At 39.7% G+C, this 22,938-nt stretch overlaps 1 protein-coding gene across 11 annotated transcripts in view; it reads right to left on the reverse strand.

The window, feature by feature from the left end:
* Positions 1-22,938, reverse strand: part of cacna1da (calcium channel, voltage-dependent, L type, alpha 1D subunit, a) — a 62,880-nt gene that overhangs the window by 26,917 nt on the left and 13,025 nt on the right. For 8 of the 11 annotated variants that reach the window (XM_085274140.1, XM_085274136.1, XM_085274138.1 and 5 more), the window contains exons 4-15: positions 17,557-17,696; positions 12,650-12,819; positions 10,278-10,430; positions 8,360-8,556; positions 7,899-8,002; positions 6,068-6,237; positions 4,415-4,489; positions 3,156-3,243; positions 2,882-2,908; positions 2,255-2,415; positions 1,482-1,707; positions 1,161-1,368 (exon numbers count right to left, since the gene is read on the reverse strand). In XM_085274140.1, coding sequence (XP_085130266.1) covers positions 1,161-1,368; positions 1,482-1,707; positions 2,255-2,415; positions 2,882-2,908; positions 3,156-3,243; positions 4,415-4,489; positions 6,068-6,237; positions 7,899-8,002; positions 8,360-8,556; positions 10,278-10,430; positions 12,650-12,819; positions 17,557-17,696 — 1,719 coding nt within the window. The remainder of the gene's footprint in view (positions 1-1,160; positions 1,369-1,481; positions 1,708-2,254; positions 2,416-2,881; positions 2,909-3,155; positions 3,244-4,414; positions 4,490-6,067; positions 6,238-7,898; positions 8,003-8,359; positions 8,557-10,277; positions 10,431-12,649; positions 12,820-17,556; positions 17,697-22,938) is intronic. The other 3 variants (XM_085274139.1, XM_085274142.1, XM_085274141.1) reach the window with 1 other exon arrangement.

Raw genomic sequence — 22,938 nt, forward strand, 5'->3', positions numbered from 1 at the left:
ACATCCCAGGTGTTAAACTGGATTCAGATCTGCCAAATGCCAAATTCAGACCCCATCATCTGAATTTCACAGCAGAATTCAAGACTAATGAGATCAGGCAACATTTTCCCAGTCTTCTATTATTCAATTTTGGTGACCCAGTGTGAACTGCCTCTGTTTCCTATTCTTAGCTGCTGTAGCTCATCTGCTCATTTGACCTTTGATATCAACAAGGCATTTTTGCCAGAGAACTGCTGGTGACTGGATAACTTCTTCTGTTCAGACCATTCTCTGTAAATAATAAAGATGGTTGTGTTGTAAAATCCCGGCAGATCAGCACTTTCTGAAATACTCAGAGCATCCTATCTGGAACCAACCACTATGCCACATTCAAAGTCACTTAAATCACCTTTCTTCTCCATTCTGATGGTTCAGTTTGAGTTTCAGCAGGTTGTCTTGATCACGCCTACTTACCCTAATGTCGTGAGTTGTTGCCACATGATTACATATTTGTATTAACCAGCAGTTGAACATGTATTCCTAATAGTGGCTACCTAAAAGTAGTAATAGTAGTAATATTTCAGGCTGTGCTTTTCCTGACTAAAATCCAATCTCCAGTCCAGCCCCTCCTGCATGTATGCCCTGGTTGTACATCACCTCTCTCCAGAGGTTTACTAGCAGCACTTCAATTCTGTGTTTTTGCTAACCTGTGTCTCCTCATGTGTGGTGTCTGTCTGCTCATTCATCTGTGGTACAATTCTCCCGTCTACAGTGTCTCACTTTAGTCCGCTGTGCTCAATCTGCCACAACCTTTCAGCCTGCCGCTCACAAACCATGCCATATAAAGAGATCAAAATGTTCTTTTGAAAAACTTCTCTCAAGAGTTCAGCCTTCAGGCACACTCACGATCCTTGAATGTTTAGTTGTTTTTATAAATCTGTTCTACAACTTCTTGTTACTTCTGAACTGACATATACACCAAAATCTCTAAAATGGGCAAATACTGACTCATATAATGGCTTGTTCACAGAATCTGTTTAGTCTGCCACAAATTCTTCTACATCTGTATGAAACACACCCTTCACCAATTTTATTTACATTTTCAGCCTATTTCACTTGCTGCGTATTTGTATTTAACAGTCAGATTTTACTGTATGACATTATCTGAACTCTGTTAATACCTGAAACACAGTGAGGAGGGCCTGGGGAAAGTTGTCGAAGGTGCTCCTTTTTGTCTGGGTTTCGTCAAAGTTGAATTTTCCACCAAACACCTGCATGCCGAGCAGGGAGAAGATGATGATGAAGAGGAAGAGCAGCAGAAGCAGGGAAGCAATGGACTTCATGGAGTTGAGCAGCGATGCCACCAGGTTACTCAGAGACTGCCAGTGTCTAAACAGAAGGTCGACCAAGAGAGAGGAGGACGGACGGGATTTTAATCGAACTCCACAGGCACGAGACTGTGAACACACGAGCACGAACGCACAGCATGTTGACAGTCTTACCGTGTGACCTTGAAAATCCTCAGCAGGCGCACGCAGCGGAACACAGAGATACCGAGTGGAGACATGATTTCCAGCTCCACCAGAATGGTTTCAGTGATTCCTCCGCACACAACAAAGCAGTCAAAGCGGTTGAAGAGTGACACAAAATAAGCCTGCAGCCCAAGACTGTACATCTTTACCAACATTTCACATGTGAACAGGGCCAGCAGCACCTTGTTGGCCACATCTAAAAAGCAGAGGAAAAGATATTAAATCAGATGAATAAATAGTGAAAGAGAGTGATGCATTATGTATTGGAGGGGTTTTCTGTCTTTTAATGCAACATATAGTAGTCAAACCTCTGGTTGCACAAATATTTTATATTACACCTTCTTGCAGCTTCTTGTAGCTTTTTCTTTGTGTGCACTTCATTTAATTATTACTCTTTTTTACTTCAACCTCATTTCTATTTTTTATTTCTATTTCTTTATTTTTTTATCACAGTTAGACAAAATCTTGCTATGAATCTACACAATTCACATTAATGAAACACATTATTTGCATAAAAATCATGACATTTAAAACAATTTAGCCTTAGTCATCCACAAAATACATACAGTAATAGAGAAGATGGGAAAAAAATCAAATTAGTAAAAATATTCTGATATTTCATGAGAACATCATGACAACATGTTACATTAAGTAATCCTTTAAAAAACACTAATTAATAGAAGATAACCCATTTAAACAAATTCATTCATTTTATTTCAAAATGAGACGTTTGTAATTCGTACCTTGCACCTGTGTCAGCCACAAAGGCTGGTTGTAATGTTCTGATGATATGGTCAGGGTGTTGAGGAACACAAGGATGATGACCAGCCAATAGAAAGGCACTGACTTGACAGCCAAACGGCACTTCCTGCGGCAGAATCTGTTCCATCGGCGCCAGCGCCGACTGCAATGGCAAAGGACACTTTCAGCACATAGAGGCTCAGTTTGCACATAAAGAACACAAGACGCAGTCACACAGATTATGAAGTCAAAACAATGGAACAAACTCATCACTGCAGTGTTTTTAAGAAAATCTCGAAAGTGTGTGCCTCGAAAGTGTGTGTAATAAGAAGAACGCAGTGAAGTATGGGTGAATGCCCACAGGGGACTGCATCAATGCGTTTCTGCAAGTCATACAGTACAGTAAATGAGCTGAAAAGTACTGTGTAAGCCTATTCTCTAAAAATACCTTATAGCACATGCTGACTATATAAAAGTTGTTGATTTATCATTCCCTGTAACATCTCATTAAAAATACAGTAAAAAAGAAGCCAAGCAAAATAAAAATCAGTGTGATTGAATGCAGGCAAAAACCATATATTAACAGCTACATGCACTATGTAGACACGCCTACCTACAAATATACTGACCTGAACTTTGACTTTGAAATCTTTTGACTGAAAAGAAGAACAAGTGAAAGTTGATGAATGCATCTTGTAACAGAAATGAGTTGTTAGCATGTAGTTAACTGACATCAACCCCAAAAAAGTGCAGCTGCAATGTTTGCAGCATGAAGTTTACCAGTTTTTTTAAACACATATGACGAGATAAAGCAGGCACTGACACAGCAAAATGGCTGTGCTGACTGAAATTAGTGACACCGAAAGAAATCCTGTGTACAGGTTCATGGTGCAAAGTTCTCACCACAGAGGTCCGCAGCATGGCGTCTTTTCATCCTCCCCGTTCTGATTCTCGGTGTTCACAGACTCTGTTTCACTGGCTGGAACGCTTGCTGTGGCATCAAATAAGGGAGCATATTTAAAATATATATATAAACAAAATCTATGCACTTTGCAATGGTAGAAGATTCTTCAGAAAGGCACAACGCATGCTTCCCATCAGGAGCAAGTGTAAAGAATGTTCCCATTGTATCAACAAGAACGTAGATGCACAAGAAACATATAAACAAAGAGAATTCAGAAACTCTTTTCAGGTGAACAAGAACTGTATGACAGTGATTTTAATCTCCAAAGCCACAGTGCAATCACAAAGCTACCTCAATGAAAGGAACGTGCTAAGTTCCACAGCTCTGCATCACTGTCATCATCAGTATCATTTACCAAGTGCTGAGAGTGAGCTGACGTGGGTCAGGCGAGTGGACAGCTGCTACGTGAGAGCTGTCTGATGCAGACAACGAGGAGCGGAGAGAAGACGGGAGCCGAGAGAGGAAGACAGAGCTCTTTAAACTGTCTCTGAAATGCTACACTCAAACTACTGCCAGCACTTTGGAAAGACTGTGTGTGTGCAGACTGATGATGATTAACTGTGTGAAATGTCTCGGTGCTTTAACTCATGTGAGCGAGCGTGGTGTGCTCTCCTGCTTAGCTTACGCAGACGTGCCGGCTTTGATTCCTAAGTGGTCGGACAGCTCTCAGCTCTGAAAATAGTGCTGACTGCTGGAGTAGTCATCTGGGTTTAACCCTGTTTCCTACATTCATACTGAGCTCCTGCATTTGAAGTGGAACACGGGAGGGAAACAGGGTGTGGTTGCTATCAAGCACAGCTGTACGGCTCTTCCATATCGGACTAGTTTAATAGGTAAGAGACAAGGGGTTTTTATTCAGGACGAGGACATAAGGAGAAACGTAAGAAGGCTGTGATGTTTGGACACAACAGGTAAAAAACAATTGTAAAGCACAATGTGATGGTATATTTTGTCAGGTTTCACACACACACCCACAAAGCAACAGACTTATTAATCTATCCTGGTCAGTAATATGACACTGACTGGTAATATTGCAGTAATGACAATGTACATTTCAGTCTAGTCTTAATAGTTTGAGAAAATATGAGCTAAATTTTCTGTATCAGATCAGTTTGATCTTAAAACACTAACACACACACACACACACACACACACACACAAAAGCTAAAGAACACTGGAGGGAAACCACAGGATTTACCATGAGTGTCGGACGACTGGCTGAACCACCCAAACCTTCCTTTCTTCTTCTCAGTAAGGTCAGCCAGAGTCACCCCTTCATGTGTAATGCATGCAAGCCAATGCATTCAGACACAACGGCACAGCAGAGGGACATGGAGGGGAGGGGGGCGAGAATGGGCTGCTATCAAAATGGGTCAGAGCAGACAAGCACCACAGGACAACAACAGTTTTCAAAATATCAATATTCAACCACGACAAGAGCAACAGGAGCCACACCGCAGACACTGAGGAGGGCAGAAGAACGACACAGAGAGCTGTTAGTCAAAGGAAGCGTCTGGAGGTGGCAGCGCCCTGTACTAACATGTGACCATGCGAATTAAAGCATTTACCTTTGAACATGTTAGTAGGGGTTCATGTTTCGTGGACACACACTATAAAGCCAGCATGGATGTTTTAGAAAAGCAGTATGGACTCCCTTCTTCTAACACGGCACAATTAACGGCGATTTTCCTGCTTTCTGGTAAACTTACAGAGCACCGCTGTTCTGAAAAATTGGAGCAATAGACTGGTGGAAGAGGCAGGAATATACACAAGGAGTACATAACAGACGTGGGGAAATCATAATGAGTTGACAAAAGGCAAAAAATAGAAAACCCAAGCTCAAACTCTAGGATGAAGCAGTTGCAGGTTTTCTTTTCTGTATCATGTGTGCCGCTTATATAAAGAGGATTTGGATCACTTTTTTTCTACTGCTTGAGTAACATGTTTCTTTTTTTTTCCTTTCCTTTCCTTCCTTTCCTTCCTTTCACTGGTGCTTACAGAGTGCTCCACTTCCATCACCGACATACATGGAGGCTGGAAACAAAACTAGTCTGATCATTTCGTTTCAAACACCTTTCACATATCCACATATGGATGTCAATACTGGCCTCTGTGTCGATATTTGTGCATCTACGCATTTGTCAGTATGTGTACTCTGCTTCTCTATAACCAAAAGGTAGACTATTCAGAAGCACAGTGGATCATCACTAAATCCCAGGAGTCCTTCTGAAATCACTATAGTCCTGTTTTGTTTTGTTTTTCTTTAACTGTGGTGATCAGCTGGCACAATTGATCAACTTGCCTTGTCTAGCTCCATTATAGCATCCATTTTTGCAAATTTGCATGAGAAAACTGAATATTTCAGGGCTCAATCAGACCTAATTAAGATTTCCATGATGCTGGTTTCAAATCTCTGGTGGCTTTCTTCCTGCTTGATTCAAGCAGAATTATTGGGCTAAAAGCAAAGAGGACTTAAATGATGCGTTAGATTATTAAGATTTTTTTCTAATTAATACCCCCTCTATCTGTTCTCAATATGTCTCAGCGTAATTGACCAGTTATCTGGGGCAATATGAAAAATGGAGCACTTTAGACCCAATAAGTCAGGACACAGCACCAATTCTGATTTAAGCAATGTCACGTTCTTTCTCCAGAGTGATTTTTGGTTTGAAGATACTGCTTTTAACCAAGAAAAAAGAAACTCTCTCAAACCAGTAATGATGTACACTACTTGATATTTATCCTTGACATGGCAAGAGTAGCTTCAACCAGTTATTTGCATTGAAGCTCTCTTGTGATGGTAGCGTAGCGTTAACAGCCGGAAAAAGGAAGCGGGTCAGACGGCGCTTACGGTTACGCTTGCTCTCCTCATCTGCCTCGTCCTCATTGTCAGGGTCAATGTCCTCAGCCTGAGTGATCCAGTCCAGGTAACCCTTCAGATCCTCCTCCAGCTGTTGCTTTTCACGCAGCTTCTGGAAGTCTCCGCGAGCTTTGGCCTTTTCCCTCTCCTTGGAGAACTCTCTGTATTTGGAGAAAGAACCCCCAAAACAAAACAAAACAAACAAAAAAAAACAAACAAACAGAAACACCAACAAATACACAGTAATGCACGAATTAAAGACAAACATGGGACGTTTCACAGCAAACAAGAAACAAATTGTTTCACACAAAATGGAAAGCAACAAACATGTTGTTCTGTTCTAGATCATTTTCCCGACAAAATAAAGACATTCTGTGTATGAGTTTCTGTATATCCTCTTTTCTACATTCTTTAGTCACAGCCTTTTAATTTCTTGTGTGTTTTTCAGAAATGTAGCCACTGGAGGGAGATGTACGCCTTTAAGAGACGACACAGAGCTATATTTAGAGCCCGGCAGTACAGTAGTGTATCTGTCAGGTGGGCATCTTCATCTTACAGAAAAGGCAATTCAGGTAGACAGATTGTTTCAAGAGAACTGCAGCATTTGCACAGTATCCAAACTTATAGTTTATATAAGACAATGAACTTGAAAACAACGAGATTCGACTGTATCTACCCACAGTGCATTGTGAGATAGTCTTATTAGAATAACCTGTATTTAAGCTGGTATACTAAAAAATTAAGATGAATGAAAAAGTCACATGTGTGACAAAAAAGTGAAGACGTCCAGTGTCAAGAAGCCAGCAACAGGTAAAGCTGTATCAAGGTAACTGGTGCTGACAGGTCATGCCAGTCTAAAGACGCCAACATGCACTGTAGGAATGCTTGACTCGATTGTCATGTTAATCTTGTTTTCTTTAAAAAAAAACCACAGGTTTTCTTCGCTGGTCAACCAGCCAGAGTTAGTTGTACTGTAATACCCCACCCCCCACTCCACAGAGCAGGGAAAGCAAACTGGGGTTTGAGAGAGCTTAGGCGTGCAGAGGGAGTGAAGGGCGAGGAATAAGATTAATTTCTTTCACAGGAGGTTGGGTGAGCTGTCGAGGGGGTGGGGGAAGAAACGCTCACTTTGCAGTTGCCGTGGAAAGGATGTAATAGTTTGACATCAACAGAGGTCAGAGAGGAGCGCTTAAGAAACAAAATAGACTCTAATGTAGACTGGCCACTTACTGCTTTATTACTTGTAATGATTTTTGCATTTCTGGCGCACAATTTCCCAAACACACATACTAATTCAATTTCAAGTCAACTCTATTTTATTTATGTAGCGCCAAATCACAGCACCAGTTGCGTCAAGGTGCCTTATATGTTTATAGGTAATAAAGTGAAAACCCCAATAATCAATGGCCTTCTTTGAGCAAGCACTAGGTGACAGTGGGAAAGAAAAACTTCCACTTAACAGGAAGAAACCTCCAGGATCAGGGAGGAGCAGCCATCTGCTGCAATCACCTGGGGATGATGTTGTGAGTGTCAAGGAGCACAGCAAACCCAAAGTGCATGCACTTTGCACACTACAGACCAAACCCACCGCAAAAGTTGCCTCTTACCCACTTAGCACACCTAATACAAGGTTTAACACGAAAAAGGATCCCAGTATAATCAGACTGACAAAATAAATCCACGGTGTTTCCCATCCAATGGCGTCATTGACCTACAGAAGCCAAAAGTAGCCCGTCAACAAACATGGACACATACAAAGACAGAAACCTTCTGCCTCAAAGGAGCAGAAAGTCTCTGTTTTGAAAGAGAAGATGGTGCTTACCCGCTCAACACACCCAAAACCAGGTTAAGAACGAAAAAGGAGCCGAAGATCACAAGACTGACAAAGTACACCCATGGAAGTTCAAAGCCCATGGCATCGTTCATCTGCAGGAGTGGATCGGTCACCGCAGAGAAAGGAGAGCAGGGGGAAAAGGAAGGAAGGATGCACAGACAGAAAAAGGGTGTTAAACTGTTAGAAAGGAGGAAGAGAGAGCAAGTCTTAGGAGTGCTGATGACTGTCAGGACAGTATCGTTTTATTTGATGAGTTGTTGATTGAATTCAATCATTTAGCCAATCAATCATATCAGAGTGGTAAGAGCCGCCCCAGGAAATTATCAGCAGCTTCATCATCAGACTGTCAGTCGCATTGGTGTTGTGTGTTTGATTTGAGCAGACATTAAAGCTGAAAGAATGTGACAGTCACAGGTTATTGAACTGGGTGCACAGAGCGAGAGACTCACCCAGTACAGCACATCAGTCCAGCCCTCCATGGTGATACACTGAAACACCGTCAGCATGGCAAACAGAAAGTTGTCAAAGTTGGTGATGCCACCGTTGGGACCTTGCCAGCCTTCCCTGCACTCCGTGCCGTTGATGGGGCACTGGCGCCCATGCCCTGAGATCGCACATGGAGCTGGCTCCTCTTCTGCTATCATATCTACAGAAAGAGAGTTTTAAATAATCTGACACTTAACATAAGTGCTGCAAATAAAGTTGCTTTTTAGACTGCCTAGTCTTAACTGCAGGATTTCCTACTATAAACAGTGTTATGACTAAGAGCACTCTGATTCACTGCATCTTATACCAAATACTCTCTTTAGCAGCTGTCTTATTCTTCTCATTTACAGTTGTTCAGCAGTAGAAAAGTCTACTTTAGACTTTTAAATAACTTTGACAATAACATATCTATATATCTTAGAGACGAACCACTTTTCAATTTACAGTTTCACAATATACAAACATATTATACAAAACATTATTGGAACGATTAACTAACATTTGTGGTTAGGTTTTATGTTTCAGTGAGTTCCATCAAAGAGGTATTTCCATCTCTGAAGATTTAGTTCACAAACTATTAAAATGATTATATTTCTGTGAAATATTGCTCCATCTCACAACCCCTCACATGGACTTGTTCCCCTTGGGAAATTCCTGACGTTTGAAGTAAACTACTTAGAGAATAACTTCTGTCACGTAATCCAATATATCAGTCATGCAGTACATACTTTTATGTTTTTGTCTAAGTTAAGAGTTATATTTCAGTTTAAGGAGAAAACAAGCCAGTCGAGATTGAGTTTGGCATGCCTGATTTGATTTGACTTGCCACATTAATTTATGAAAATTCATCATCCCTCTCAGAGCTAACTGTCAGTGTTCATAGAGCACTACATATTGTTTTGTTTGCCATTAGAGGTTATATGAAATAAATAACATAATTTGAGTTCTAACTGGAAAAAGCATGTCTGGGACTCATCTTTGTCTGCTTCATTTTGTCAAATATGAGGCATAATCATAAACTTCTCTAACGATACCCATAAAAACAATCAAACTAGCTTACTATATCACCTTTAATCTTGGCCAGTCTTCCCTGACCAGCGCAGGAACTGTTTGAGGAATGCTTCTATAGGTCGATTGCTACCTAAGATCCATTATAACTACTTGTACTTTGCGTCTGCAATGAATGCTGAATTTTCTCCAGTGTGTCAAAATCCTGAACTTTAAACTCGAACAGTATGAAGCAGCGCTGAGCTAAATGTGACTAAAAAACAAGCTGTGCGCTGGCACACAATGACGTGCACCACAGTTCAGGTCGTTTCAGCTGCCTCGCTCTGAGACACCTCAGGATGCTACAGTAGAACTCTGGGTTGGCAGTCTGGCCCAGGGGGGACAAATTGACAGTCCACAACCCCGTGAATGACGAAAAAATGGCGCACACGTTCCTGACCAATGTGCCGCCTTGAGGCTTGGACACTGTAGACTGTTTTACTGAAAACTGCTGCGTGATGTCTGCATCATAGCAACAGACCCTGCTCTCTTCAGCATGAAAGTTGTGTCAGTTTGACACAGAGCAAGAAGGGAGGTCAGGTATGGTTTTTGATAGTCACTGACAGAGGCAAAGAAGATTATGACCACACCCAATAAGTAATTAAAGCACAGAAACTATTACTGTATCTGATAAAGCTATTACCTGTCCTGATAAAAATCCCTTGTACTCATTTGTCTGGGTAAGCAAATCACCAGACTAAGCATTATCCTGATTATACCTTTAATCTGTTGTTGTTAATGGAAAATCACAGCTGACATACAATAACCTCAACTCCTTGTTACTTTATTTAAAAAAAACAATTTGATTTTATATATAAAAGTCAAAGTGCTCACCTGTACTGGGGAAATAGCAGGTTGCATGCATTTTACCAATGAACAGCTCCAGGCCGATAATAGCATAGATGATAATGACAAACAAGACCAGGAGGGCAATGTGGAGGAGAGGGACCATGGCTTTAATGATGGAGTTCAACACCACCTGTAAACCTAAGCAAAGAAAAACAAACACTTTACACAAAGCCCGGCCGTACTTTGTAGTACCAAATGGAAAACACAAACTACAAATTCTACCAGTCTTTGTACCTGTTCTTAACACAAAAATTAGATTCCTGGCTCCAGATGGTGAAGTGGCTAATTCTGTTTGCTCTTGATCTTACTTAGCTTAAATTGCATAAATACATAAAACGTAATCACAACTGTATAATCATTTCACAGACTGCTGACATAAACAAACGGAAGTATTTATGGTTTTCAAGTATATAAATATAAATAACAATGTAGAAAGAATGTAGATACTCCTTTCAGTATATACAGTGGGGCAAAAAAGTATTTAGTCAGCCACCGATTGTGCAAGTTCCCCCACTTAAAATGATGACAGAGGTCAGTAATTTGCACCAGAGGTACACTTCAACTGTGAGAGACAGAATGTGAAAAAAAAATCCATGAATCCACATGGTAGGATTTGTAAAGAATTTATTCGTAAATTAGGGTGGAAAATAAGTATTTGGTCACCTCAAACAAGGAAAATCTCTGGCTCTCACAGACCTGTAACGTCTTCTGTACGAAGCTTTTCTGTCCCCCACTCGTTACCTGTATGAATGGCACCTGTTTGAACTCATCATCTGTATAAAAGACACCTGTCCACAGCCTCAAACAGTCAGACTCCAAACTCCACCATGGCCAAGACCAAAGAGCTTTCGAAGGACACCAGGAAAAGTATTGTAGACCTGCACCAGACTGGGAAGAGTGAATCTACAATAGGCAAGCAGCTTGGTGTGAAAAAATCAACTGTGGGAGCAATCATCAGAAAATGGAAGACATACAAGACCACTGATAATCTCCCACGATCTGGGGCTCCACACAAGATCTCATCCCGTGGGGTCAAAATGATCATGAGAACGGTGAGCAAAGATCCCAGAACCACACGGGGGGACCTGGTGAATGACCTGCAGAGAGCTGGGACCAAAGTAACAAAGGTCACCATCAGTAACACACTACAACGGCAGGGAATCAAATCCCGCAGTGCCAGACGTGTTCCGCTGCTGAAGCCAGTGCATGTCCAGGCCCGTCTGAAGTTTGCCAGAGAGCACATGGATGATACAGCAGAGGATTGGGAGAATGTCATGTGGTCAGATGAAACCAAAGTAGAACTTTTTGGTATAAACTCAACTCGTCGTGTTTGGAGGAAGAAGAATACTGAGTTGCATCCCAAGAACACCATACCTACTGTGAAGCATGGGGGTGGAAACATCATGCTATGGGGCTGTTTTTCTGCCAAGGGGACAGGACGACTGATCCGTGTTAAGGACAGAATGAATGGGGCCACGTATCGTGAGATTTTGAGCCAAAACCTCCTTCCATCAGTGAGAACTTTGAAGATGAAACGAGGCTGGGTCTTCCAACATGACAATGATCCAAAACACACCGCCCGGGCAACAAAGGAGTGGCTCCGTAAGAAGCATTTGAAAGTCCTGGAGTGGCCTAGCCAGTCTCCAGACCTCAACCCCATAGAAAATCTGTGGCTGGAGTTGAAAGTCCGTGTTGCTCGGCGACAGCCCCAAAACATCACTGCTCTCGAGAAGATCTGCATGGAGGAATGGGCCAAAATACCAGCTACTGTGTGTGCAAACCTGGTAAAGACCTATAGTAAACGTTTGACCTCTGTTATTGCCAACAAAGGTTATGTTACAAAGTATTGAGTTGTATTTTTGTTATTGACCAAATACTTATTTTCCACCCTGATTTACGAATAAATTCTTTACAAATCCTACCATGTGGATTCATGGATTTATTTTTCACATTCTGTCTCTCACAGTTGAAGTGTACCTCTGGTGCAAATTACTGACCTCTGTCATCATTTTAGGTGGGGGAACTTGCACAATCGGTGGCTGACTAAATACTTTTTTGCCCCACTGTATTTCAGAACATCTTTGCCTCGTATATTTCATAAGCATGTCGTGTTTTTTTCTGTAAGTTTGTTTATTATTATGGAACTGAGAGCACATGGCCCTTGGTTGCTGATGTAGATGCTTAAAGAAAATAGTCCTCAGGGACTGCACATGGACCATCTGGACTTGCCGTGTTTAACCCTTAGCCCTGCATTTTTCTATTAAAAAAAGACTCATTTTATTGTACGACAGATGCAAAAATTATGTACATTTAATAAATATGGGTTGCCAACGTGCGGAGCTTAAAAGTTCTCTTACTGGGTACTCCTGAGACCAGCCGCAGGGGGCGCAGCACACGGAAGGCTCGAAGGGCTTTAACATCAAATCCACCTGGCTTACCCCCGTGCCCATGCATTGATGCATGGTTATCTCCTTCAACTTCTCCCTTTTCTTCTTTGGTCAAAAACTCCAATGCAACACTAAAGAGTCTGTTGGAAAACAAAGAAAAATCCTTACATTAGTCACCTCTGCATTTGAGGTACATAATGAACAGTGCTGACAATCTTTAACAAATAGTAGATAAAGATTAAAGATCATTTTCGAGAAGAAGCATGGCAAACCTTTGACAGTTCAATAATTAATGTAGGAAATAAAGAACAGATTAAGCAGCATTAGATGTACTGATTCTTATATAGCATTTTTCTACTTGAGCACAGAGTAGCCAGTTTTCATTCAATTCTACTATTTTCACTCGTCAATAATTTATTGTAATTAAGAAACAAACCTTCACGAGCATGAGTAAAACTAAGATGTAACAAGTATGTTGTTGAATGTACGAGGCGCTAAAATGGGGTTAATAAACCTTCAGATTCTGACAAAATGTGAGAATATATTAAAAGTCTTACTTTCTCATAGTTCATAAGCTCCTATTCACATCAGTAATGTCACTAAGTCAATTTAAGGTCTCCAACAAACACTTTTGACATTAAAAATTTTGCCTGGCTGAAAGCTTTTCACTTTGCCGTTATTCCCTCAAAGTATCATTTAGCTGTGAAACTATTATGTAGTGGCATCAGTTTACTTTACAGCCACCCACAAGCCATACTGAAATCTCCAGGATACAATTTGATAAAAAGCAGTCTGAAACCTTTATTAACCACAATCCGCTGTAAATATCATTTTAGACTGCATCAAAATGGTTAGTAAACACCATACTGATAATGATCCAATCAAAAACAATTTTAAGACTAGAAAAAAAAAACTCCCAGATATTTCTTGCCCTACATGCAGCGCTTCAAAAGAAAAAAAAAGAAAAGCCAGTGGATATGTTGAAAGAGCAGGATAATATGACAGCATTGTAACCTGTCAGTGCCCAGTTTGAGTGTACCAACAAAACCTACCCACCCAGCAAAAATTTGGTGAAAAGACGACTTCGTCATACTAATTTGGATTTTGTTAAAAAGTGAAAGTAGGCTATTTACATATGTTCCCAGCATGTGTCACAGTCAAGGTCCATGGAACAAATGTGGATCTCCAAAAGATTTGGCCCCTCCTTACTGTATGCGTGGTCTGGGCAGAAATGCTCACATCTTGCAAACAGCAAACATTACACAAGCACATATCCACAACGTCTGCAAGCTAAAAAGCCAGCATACAAAAATATGTATTTAACGTATTATTTTTTAATCTACCCGCCACCAAAGATCAAATTACAGATTTTCAGAGAAACAAAAGTTTTTCTGTCTTTGTTGAGCAACGGAACCAAATAAATATATGAACAAAGTTCTGTAACTTTCACAAATACTAAGACTTATAGAAAAATGTGCAATATTATTTACATGCAGAGGTATTTTGTTTTACTAAATAGATCAGATATCACTAGATTGAAAGATGGATATTTATAAAATACACTTTATGGACAAAAGTACTGGGCCATCTGTATATGACACTTCCTGGGACATCCTAACCCATGGTATGAAGATCCCAGTACACAGTTTTTGTGCTGATGTTAATGGCAGAGGAGGTTTGGAGCTCTGCAGTTCCTGAGTCAGCAGATCATTGGTGACCTTTACACATATGCCTTCACATGCTCTCTACCATGCTTTATGTGGTCTCACACTTTGTGGCTAAGTTGCTGTGGTCCCTACTCCATTTCACAATAAAATATTAATGTCTGAACTTTCACTTTTCCCAAATTTAGGCATAAAGGGACATTTTTTTAAAGGTCATGTCTGGCCAGCCAGATTAAGCCCAGAATATAACATCCACTGACATCTGGTGCACGGTGGATCTGTATACAAGAGATAACTGTACCATAGGAAGTGGCCCCTTCCGTGGTCGTAAAGTAAAATCAGCAGTGAACAAATCCCTCCCCAAGAAAGAGGACCCTTCATTACACTCAGATAGACATTCCTCATCTAGCCAAGAGGGAAAATCATCTCAACACATTACATCAAAGCTGCGGACTAAAAGCAGGGAATAGAGCTGCCGATAGGCGCTGGAAGGAGTTCTGATGGCCTTTAAGCACAGTCTGCTCCGGCTTATGTTATACTGAGTCACAGCTGTAAGACTGACCGCCTGCCACTGGGGGTTTTATTAGTCATCCAGTCATGCTTAAAAGAAAACCCTCCTTCACATATTGACACCTTTTTGCGAAACATATTTCATAAAGTAAATCAGAAGGATTTTGAACATCAGATTATTTGAAGCAGGTGTTTTCACAGTGTCTCCAGTCAATATTCAAAGGGTCACTCCAATAGGTTTACAGGTTTAAGCCTATTTGCACCAAATCACAGTTTAACTCTTCCTCCTAGAAACGTGTTCCTTTGCAAAATAGTTTTCCAGTTATGTTTAAGTCCAGCACAATCACTGGCTAGATTATAAAAATGTTTTTAACAAATTCACTGAAACACTTATGAACTCGGTCAGAGTTGGCTCAAAGCTTCAAGCATGGCGGACCTTTTAATAAACCAGACCACAATCTTTTCAAAACCTTATCCAAGTACAGCCAGTGAAGAGAAATATCTCTAAAAATGTTTAATAATGCACATCCCAACACTGCAGTAGATATTTTACAGCAAGAATATCAGTGTAGTATATTAAATATGTTGCCAAAAATGTGTCCACTCTTTGCAACATAGTAAAAACTTTGCTTTAATGCATAATAAATCACAAGGACTTCTGTAGCTTATGCAACTTTCTGAGTTTTCTCTTTGGCTTTTAAACTGCACAAAAAATGTATTTATATTAATGTATTATTTAAGATTGACTGCATATAGTGTAAGAAATATTTACCTTATCTGAGCCAGTATGTTTATAAGACAAACCTTGGTTTAGTATGTGTAAAAAAAAGCTGTGGTACATGAAACCAAAATGGAAAAGTAAAAGAAAGACATTCATTAGCGATTAAAAACTGTCATGTGATCATTTTCTACAGCTTAGTTACCATTAATGATTCCTTCCCATCCAAGACTTTATCCAATGTAATCTAAAATTCTGATCAGTGCATCTTTAGAAATCCATTTTGTAGATTTCAAGACAGTACAATGGCTCAGTGGTTTGCACTGTTCCCTCATAGCAAGCAAGTCCTGGGTTCAAGCTTGTGTACCATAGTACACTTGCAAAAAAGTCTGACTTCCTGGTAAAATAAATGTTAAAATGTAGGTTTAAACCCAACAATATAGTTCTTCAAGTTAAAACAAAACACTATTTTTGGATTATTTTTTTCTCTATGGGGAGTGTGTTTGCCTGTCATGAAGTCCCTACACACTACTATAGAATAAATAGTGGACACACAAACATCCTGATGACTGAACTGTGACGATTTTCATCAGATCCTCGCAAAATTATTTCAAATATGTCATTTCAAATTTTAGAAGCTGCAGTCACATTTAATAGTTGGGACAGCCGTCTTTGCATTTGAGTGGATGGCAGATCAACCCTGCATGCAGCATACAGACAGCGATCTGACCCAGCTACCCACTGGACTGTGTGTATTAGAGGAGAGAAAGAGGGAGGAGAGAGGAGAAAAAAAGAGATAAGGCTGAGATAAGGATGAAGATAACACGGGGAGAGTGTGCAAGAGATAGGAATGAGGGCAGAGAGAGGTGGGGAGGTGTAAAGCATGAACCATTTGAGATATGAAAATGGAAGGGGGCAGTAATAAGAACAAGCTGCAGAGACAAAGGAGAGCAGCGTGAGAGAAAGACAGTCAGTGAGAGGAGAGGGAAAGATGGGAGGGAGTGTTGGAGAAGAGATGAAGTATGGAGAGATGGTGACTCACTCCAGTGGTGGTAAAGCTCTGATTTATTCTCTCTGTCTTTTCTGGGTCATATACTGTGGGTGTATGAGGGTCTCTGTTAGCCACTTGGAGCAGAGGCTTAAGCAACTTTAGCTTTAATACTGACTTCTCCTCTTACAAACACTGTAAACTGCAAATGTCACAAGTCAAAAAAAATCCTAAAAGGAGACTAAAAATAGCTAAACCTTGTGACCTGGCCTGCAAACCAGCACATAGAACGAGCAAATATAATACATAAATATTAACAAATTTAACAATCGCAACTAGTTGTGTCAATAAATGAAATAACAAAAAAAAAAAACTGAACCTAAGATTTTAGATTTCAAACCCCACCATCTGGCCAAAGTTCAGGTAGTGGGTTGCAAAATAATAATTATAGTAAACTAGAACTAACATAAATAACAGTTTTGGTATCTGGTTGACAAAAACTAAGTGGTAACATTTCTGTTAAAAACTGTCAGCCAACCAATTCTCCTGGTGTGAATTTTGGTTATGATCATTTCCCTTTCAATCAATGACTTACAAACCGAAATATTTTCATAACAACCATAGTCATACCAAACGTGAAATAGACACACATGCAGAAGCTGCATTACTGCATGCAGAAATTGCAGTACCAGCACGGGCAGATAATATATTTAAAGTTAAAAGTCGGTAGTGAGTAAAAAACATAAAGTATATTCCAGAGTTTTTAATTTCCGGAACTGATTAAACTAGTTGGCTCCCAGTCCACCCATGGACAGGGTGGACCAGCATGCCTATTACACGCTTTGTCCTGATATCCTGATGGACTGCATCAACTACATCGCTTGCAGAGGATCTCATTATGGTAGTGCCAGCATTCTGTCAAGGTTTAGCAAAGAATCCACCATTGTCCTTTTACCATTTACATACAGAGCATTTATCATTTAACTTGAAAACTTACCCAATCACCACAATGACGAAATCCAGCATGTTCCAACCGTTTCTCACATACGCATTCTGGTGCATCACCAAGCCATAAGCGATAATCTTCAGAAAGGTCTCAATTGTGAAAATGATGAGGAAGGCATACTCAACTGTTTCCTGCAGATACACAAAAAGGCAAAGAAAGAAAAAAAAAAACGAAAACATGAGCAAGGTATTAATACAGACAGTGTTTTGGAGATTCAACACACACAGGTACAGGAATAGGTGCAAAAGACACAGTGCCTATGAAAGGATAAATTAAGCTCTATTTTACTGGTGAGCAACAAGAAAACGACTTTTTGTCGAAGCAAAAATATTTATAAATATTTTACAATTAAATGTAAAAAATTAAGTTGTTTTAACTACTTAAAAATACAGTAAATCTATAATTTACAAGAACAATGTGCCTCCAAAGCAATATTCTCGTCAACTTTCATTGATCAGTAGGCACTGAACTGATACATCAGGACACAAAAATAACCCAGGTTTGCAGAAATGACAATACACAATACAGTTACACTATAGGAAACAATATACAAACAGACCAGATTGCTGTGCAGTTTGTCACAACCCCACATTGATTTTACTGACATTTAAAAAGCAAAAGGCCAAAAAAGGTAAACACTCATTCATAGCGTACTTCCAAAGCACTGAACAATGATGTTCCACCCTAAGATCAGAAATACTGACACGGTGCACAAGAAAAGACAGAAACGAAAGATAAGGACATCAATGTTAGTGTAAATTGTCTTTTTTCTTTTTAGATGTATCTTCTAAATTTTGATTACTGGTTTGCAAACATTTCAACGCTCGATGACAGAGTGTGTCATTGCCTGCAGGACAACCTTCCTCAACACTGCCTGAATGTCTTTGATGGACTTCCTATTAAAGGGAACTTTGTGTACAACAACAGCTATTAGAAAAATATCAGAGAGAGAAGAGTCAGAAAGCCAAGAAAAAGTGACCTCCAAAGGGAAACTGAAACTCCTGATTTGCCTGCAACATAGATATGTAGACATCAAGTTTCACAGCTTCTAAGTGTTGGTAATACTAGTCAGTGTATGAAGCGGACATTGTGTGGCTGCCTGTTCACAGCCATTCAGTGACCAAACACAGTGATTAACTTTTCTTGTAACAACTTGGACAACTTTTGTATGTGGAATCAACATAAATCCCATGGAAATGGCATCTCCTGTGTAAGCTTCACCTATAATCCTGAAAACATTTCAGTGCCTGGAATGTATCTTTGAATATGCAAAATTAAAATAAAATTGTGACCACTGTGTACCACTAAAAAAGGGCAAATCTACAAAAGAGCCAGTAAGAGCCATGCTAAAATGGTTAAAACCAATTGACTAGTTTGGAATGAAAGGCATGAATGTATCAGAGAGCTATAGAGGTTAAAAAAAGGGACAAACACTCTCTGAACAAAATCTGTGTTTTTAGAGGGTATATACAGATTAGAACGAGTGATGTAACTCAGCAGTGCGCCTTTCTCCGGTTGTTTCAAAGGCAGAGAGAACACAGGAACATTAAGCCATCAGGTTGAGGTCAACTGGGAGTGGATCTGACAACAGAGGCGGGCAAAGGTAGTATGTGCATTTAAGACAGTGAGATGTTTGTGAAAATGGGGGTGAACACACTAAAAGGTGACATAGCACCATTTAGAAGAGTCCTCGCACCTTTTGCTAAGATGTGAAATCAGAAAGAAGCTCTTTGCATTTTTCAAGCTTGGCAGGTCAGCATAAACTGCACAAAGGCTGGCATTCAAAATATCTGCCAATCAGTACAGCAAGCACTAAATGTATCACAGGCAGGAATTTAACCTTAAACACACTGCGGAAAAATGCATGCATGCACACATACTGTAATATACATAATAACCTCGTCTGCCTGAGGGAGTCTTTAATCCCTTTTCTGTGCTCCTTTTCACGATAAATGCAGGGGTACTGTGGGCTGCAGGGCTCGTTTTCCCAACAGTTTACTGCAGATTGTGAGAAGCACTTAGCCCAGAATAAGAGACATGGGTGTCTTTGTTACTGAAGTAAAAGGTTGAGTTAAGCTTACGGCCGCTGCCTCTATGACAGAGCACGCTGAGGCCACAGGGAGCAGAGAGAACAGAACGATTCATGTGAGGATGGAAGGAAAGTGACAGAGAGACAACTGAACAATTTTAGAGGCAGCAAACAGAGAGGCGGTCTCTTGCATTTTTCTGTTGTTGGTTAGCAAAAACATATAAATAAAAGTCAAATCATATGCTTTAAAGCAGCCAACACACTTATGCATATATGTGTGTGTGTGTGTGTGTGTGTCTATATATATATATATATATATATATATATGGATAGATATAGATATATCTATAGATAGATCACTAGCAATTTAGCAATGACTGTGAAAGCATGTTAAATATAATAGCAAATGATAACCGTTCCCTTTCAATTAACCAGCAATTTATTCATTCATCAGCAACGGTGGCAGAAATAGAAAGAGGGAGAGAGAGACAATAAGAGAAAGAGAGCAAGGAAAGAGGCCTTTGGGGATGACCATAAATATCTCTGACTCATCTTATTGTGCTGTAAAGACACTTACTGTAGCATGTTTCCTCGTCTAATACAGTTTATGAACGATATATGTAGTTAATAGTTTACATCACTGCCATCCTCTTAGGTATATCACGACACATAAAGCACATGTGCTTACACATGCTTACTTTGCATATTTAGACTCAAAAATGCACCGTAACGGCAAAAGCAATAAACTTAGAGTAGGATACTACACGATATAACACAAGTTCCTCCTCAAGCCCCACAGCAACAACCCCAACTGGCCTTTCTCTGCCACAGGGTAAGTGTTCGTGTCTACAGGCACAGCTCACTTCATCTCACAGAGCTCACTTCACCATATGACATATGATGCTAACCCACTGAACCATGCATTCTTCTACATAACACGCCATATGACTGAGCCAGGCGGACAGCAGTAATGTGAACCTATTAACAGTTCAGATTGGCCTGTCCGCAATGCTCATGAGCTGCAATTTAGCTTTCTCTAGACTTCACACAGAAATGACAAAATTCTAGATTTACAAAATTAAAGACATAAAGCTTGTTGTGTAATTTTGTCTATGCTGTTAAAACACTGTGGCTTAATATTTAAATCTGAAATTGCTCTTGAATGAATACATAGTTTTAACAAAGCAGCCTAGCAACCAATCAACATGCATCATTTTGCAAGAAGATAGATAGAAATACCCCTCTAACTTCTGTCTCTGGTTTAAACAGACAGAGCTTATAGACCATTAGCTTGGTTTCGAGACTGCACAGAAGGTGAAATATTAATAACAGTAATCTTTATATACCCTAGAAACCTGCCATACTACCCCTAAAAGTAGGGCTGGGCCATATCATACCGTTCATGGTAATACCGGTATAATGTTGGCCAACGAAAAGAAAATGAAATATTGCGATAGAATATGGGTAAAACGCGCATGCCCAGTGGCTTTGTTTTCATACGCACATGGCGAAAAAGGCACGGCGGTGACGGAGAATGACAAGGGCGAAAGCGAATCGTTGAATGAAACGGATGAACCAGAATTGGTTTGTAAAAATGCTGCAACTTCAGTGGTGTAGAACTGGTTTAGCTTTCGTCCGTCAGATACACAACAAAGCACTATTTTTGGTAGAGCATGCTAGCGGGCTGTCATTATTACCGTGTTTTTTGGTAAATACGGCACACTTAAAATCAAACCTTTGATTTTTCTGAAAATCGACAGTGCCCCTTATAATCCCGTGTGCCTTATGTTTGGATTCTGGTTGTGTTTACTGACCTCGAAACGATTTTATGTACACGGCGCTCAAAAATCTGTCAAATGTTTTAATACGACTTTGCTAAGCTACGAAGCCGCACCGCTTGATGGATTGTCGGAGCATTACGGCTATCGTAGGCAGGAGCCTCGCGGAGTGATACATACGGTGCTTCAACGTAATATTACCATACTGTGTGTGTATAAGCTCTTTTTAAGTTTTGTGGATATTATACATGGTTATGCTGAGGATATGTCGGCCAATTTCCACTGGAAATGCCTTTTGGTTAAACTGTCAGCAAGGAATTTGCATTTGCACTGTTACGTTTTTATACAACTTTGAGCTTGTTTAAGTGAAAATACATTGATGGGGTTTTTTTTTTTGCAATAATAAAATTGTGGAGTTGTAAAGTATTTTGTCTAGTGTCAATTATATCGTCAGTTATATCGTTATCGCAAATTTTCAAATCTATATCGTGATAAATAAAAGCCAAGTTTGTTAGCTTATCAATTTTCAACTTACATATCATGCCATGTGAGCAGTTCAGAAATGTTTTAATTTATCTTTAATATGCAGATAAGTACCAATCTCTTACTCTCATTAAAAATATAAACTTTCTCGTTCACAAAATCTTTCCTGTTGTTGATGTTTCCTGATGTTCCTTCAAAAATAGGTATAACCACCACAAAAAAGGTAATTACAGAATGTCAAGCTAAAAGATACACCAATCGCTCAGCCCTTTTTCAGCATGTCCGTTCAACTGGTCGATCTCACATAAGTCTCATTATGAGCTGGTCCGTTTCATGCATCCACAACCAGTGTTGGTCAAGTTACTTAAAAAAGTAATCAGTAACTAATTACTGATTACTTCCTACAAAAAGTAATCCCGTTACTTCACTGATTACTTATTTTCAAAAGTAATTAATTACTTAGTTACTTAGTTACATGGTTACTTTTTAAAAACACGATTTACAGCCTGAATAGGTGATAAAGCGATAGATCTTTCAGCCTAAGTCTACTTTTTCTACATAATCCATCATACAAAATGTAATCAAATGGAAACGTCTCTTTTTAAAACTTTAAACTTTAAATCTTTTAACTTTATGCATCAAGCAAAAACTTAATTATATGCAACATTCTCTGACTGGAAGAAATTAGTTTAACATTTAAACCTATTTTCTGCACATTCCAGCACATAAAATAAAATATTTTTTTGTGTTTACACTCTTTCAAATAGATGCAAGTAAAACACAGCAGAAAATAAATAAAGTCAAAGACTAGCGGTCCAGTTGCTCTATTTTCACCTGTAAAGCAGGAGTGGGGTAGGCGGAGGTTTACCCTGGTGCAGGTGTGCCGCAGCGGTCAGTTGAAGAATCCGCGAGTTTCTCTGTGAATTTCCCATTACGTCGTAGCTACTCGGTGCTTGCTTGGAAGTTTAGGGGGGTTTTTTTGCTGTAAAAAGCAGTTTTCTTCCCACGCACAACGGACACTAATATTTTTGTCACTTTTTATGGAATCAAACTCAAAGTAAGGTCAGTACTTCCACGCTTTAA

Source organism: Mchenga conophoros, linkage group LG5 (genome assembly GCF_057382185.1).
Source record: "Mchenga conophoros isolate Kocher_MC1m ecotype Shallow Benthic linkage group LG5, M_conophoros_male_GT1.1, whole genome shotgun sequence".
Lineage (NCBI taxonomy): Eukaryota > Metazoa > Chordata > Actinopteri > Cichliformes > Cichlidae > Mchenga > Mchenga conophoros.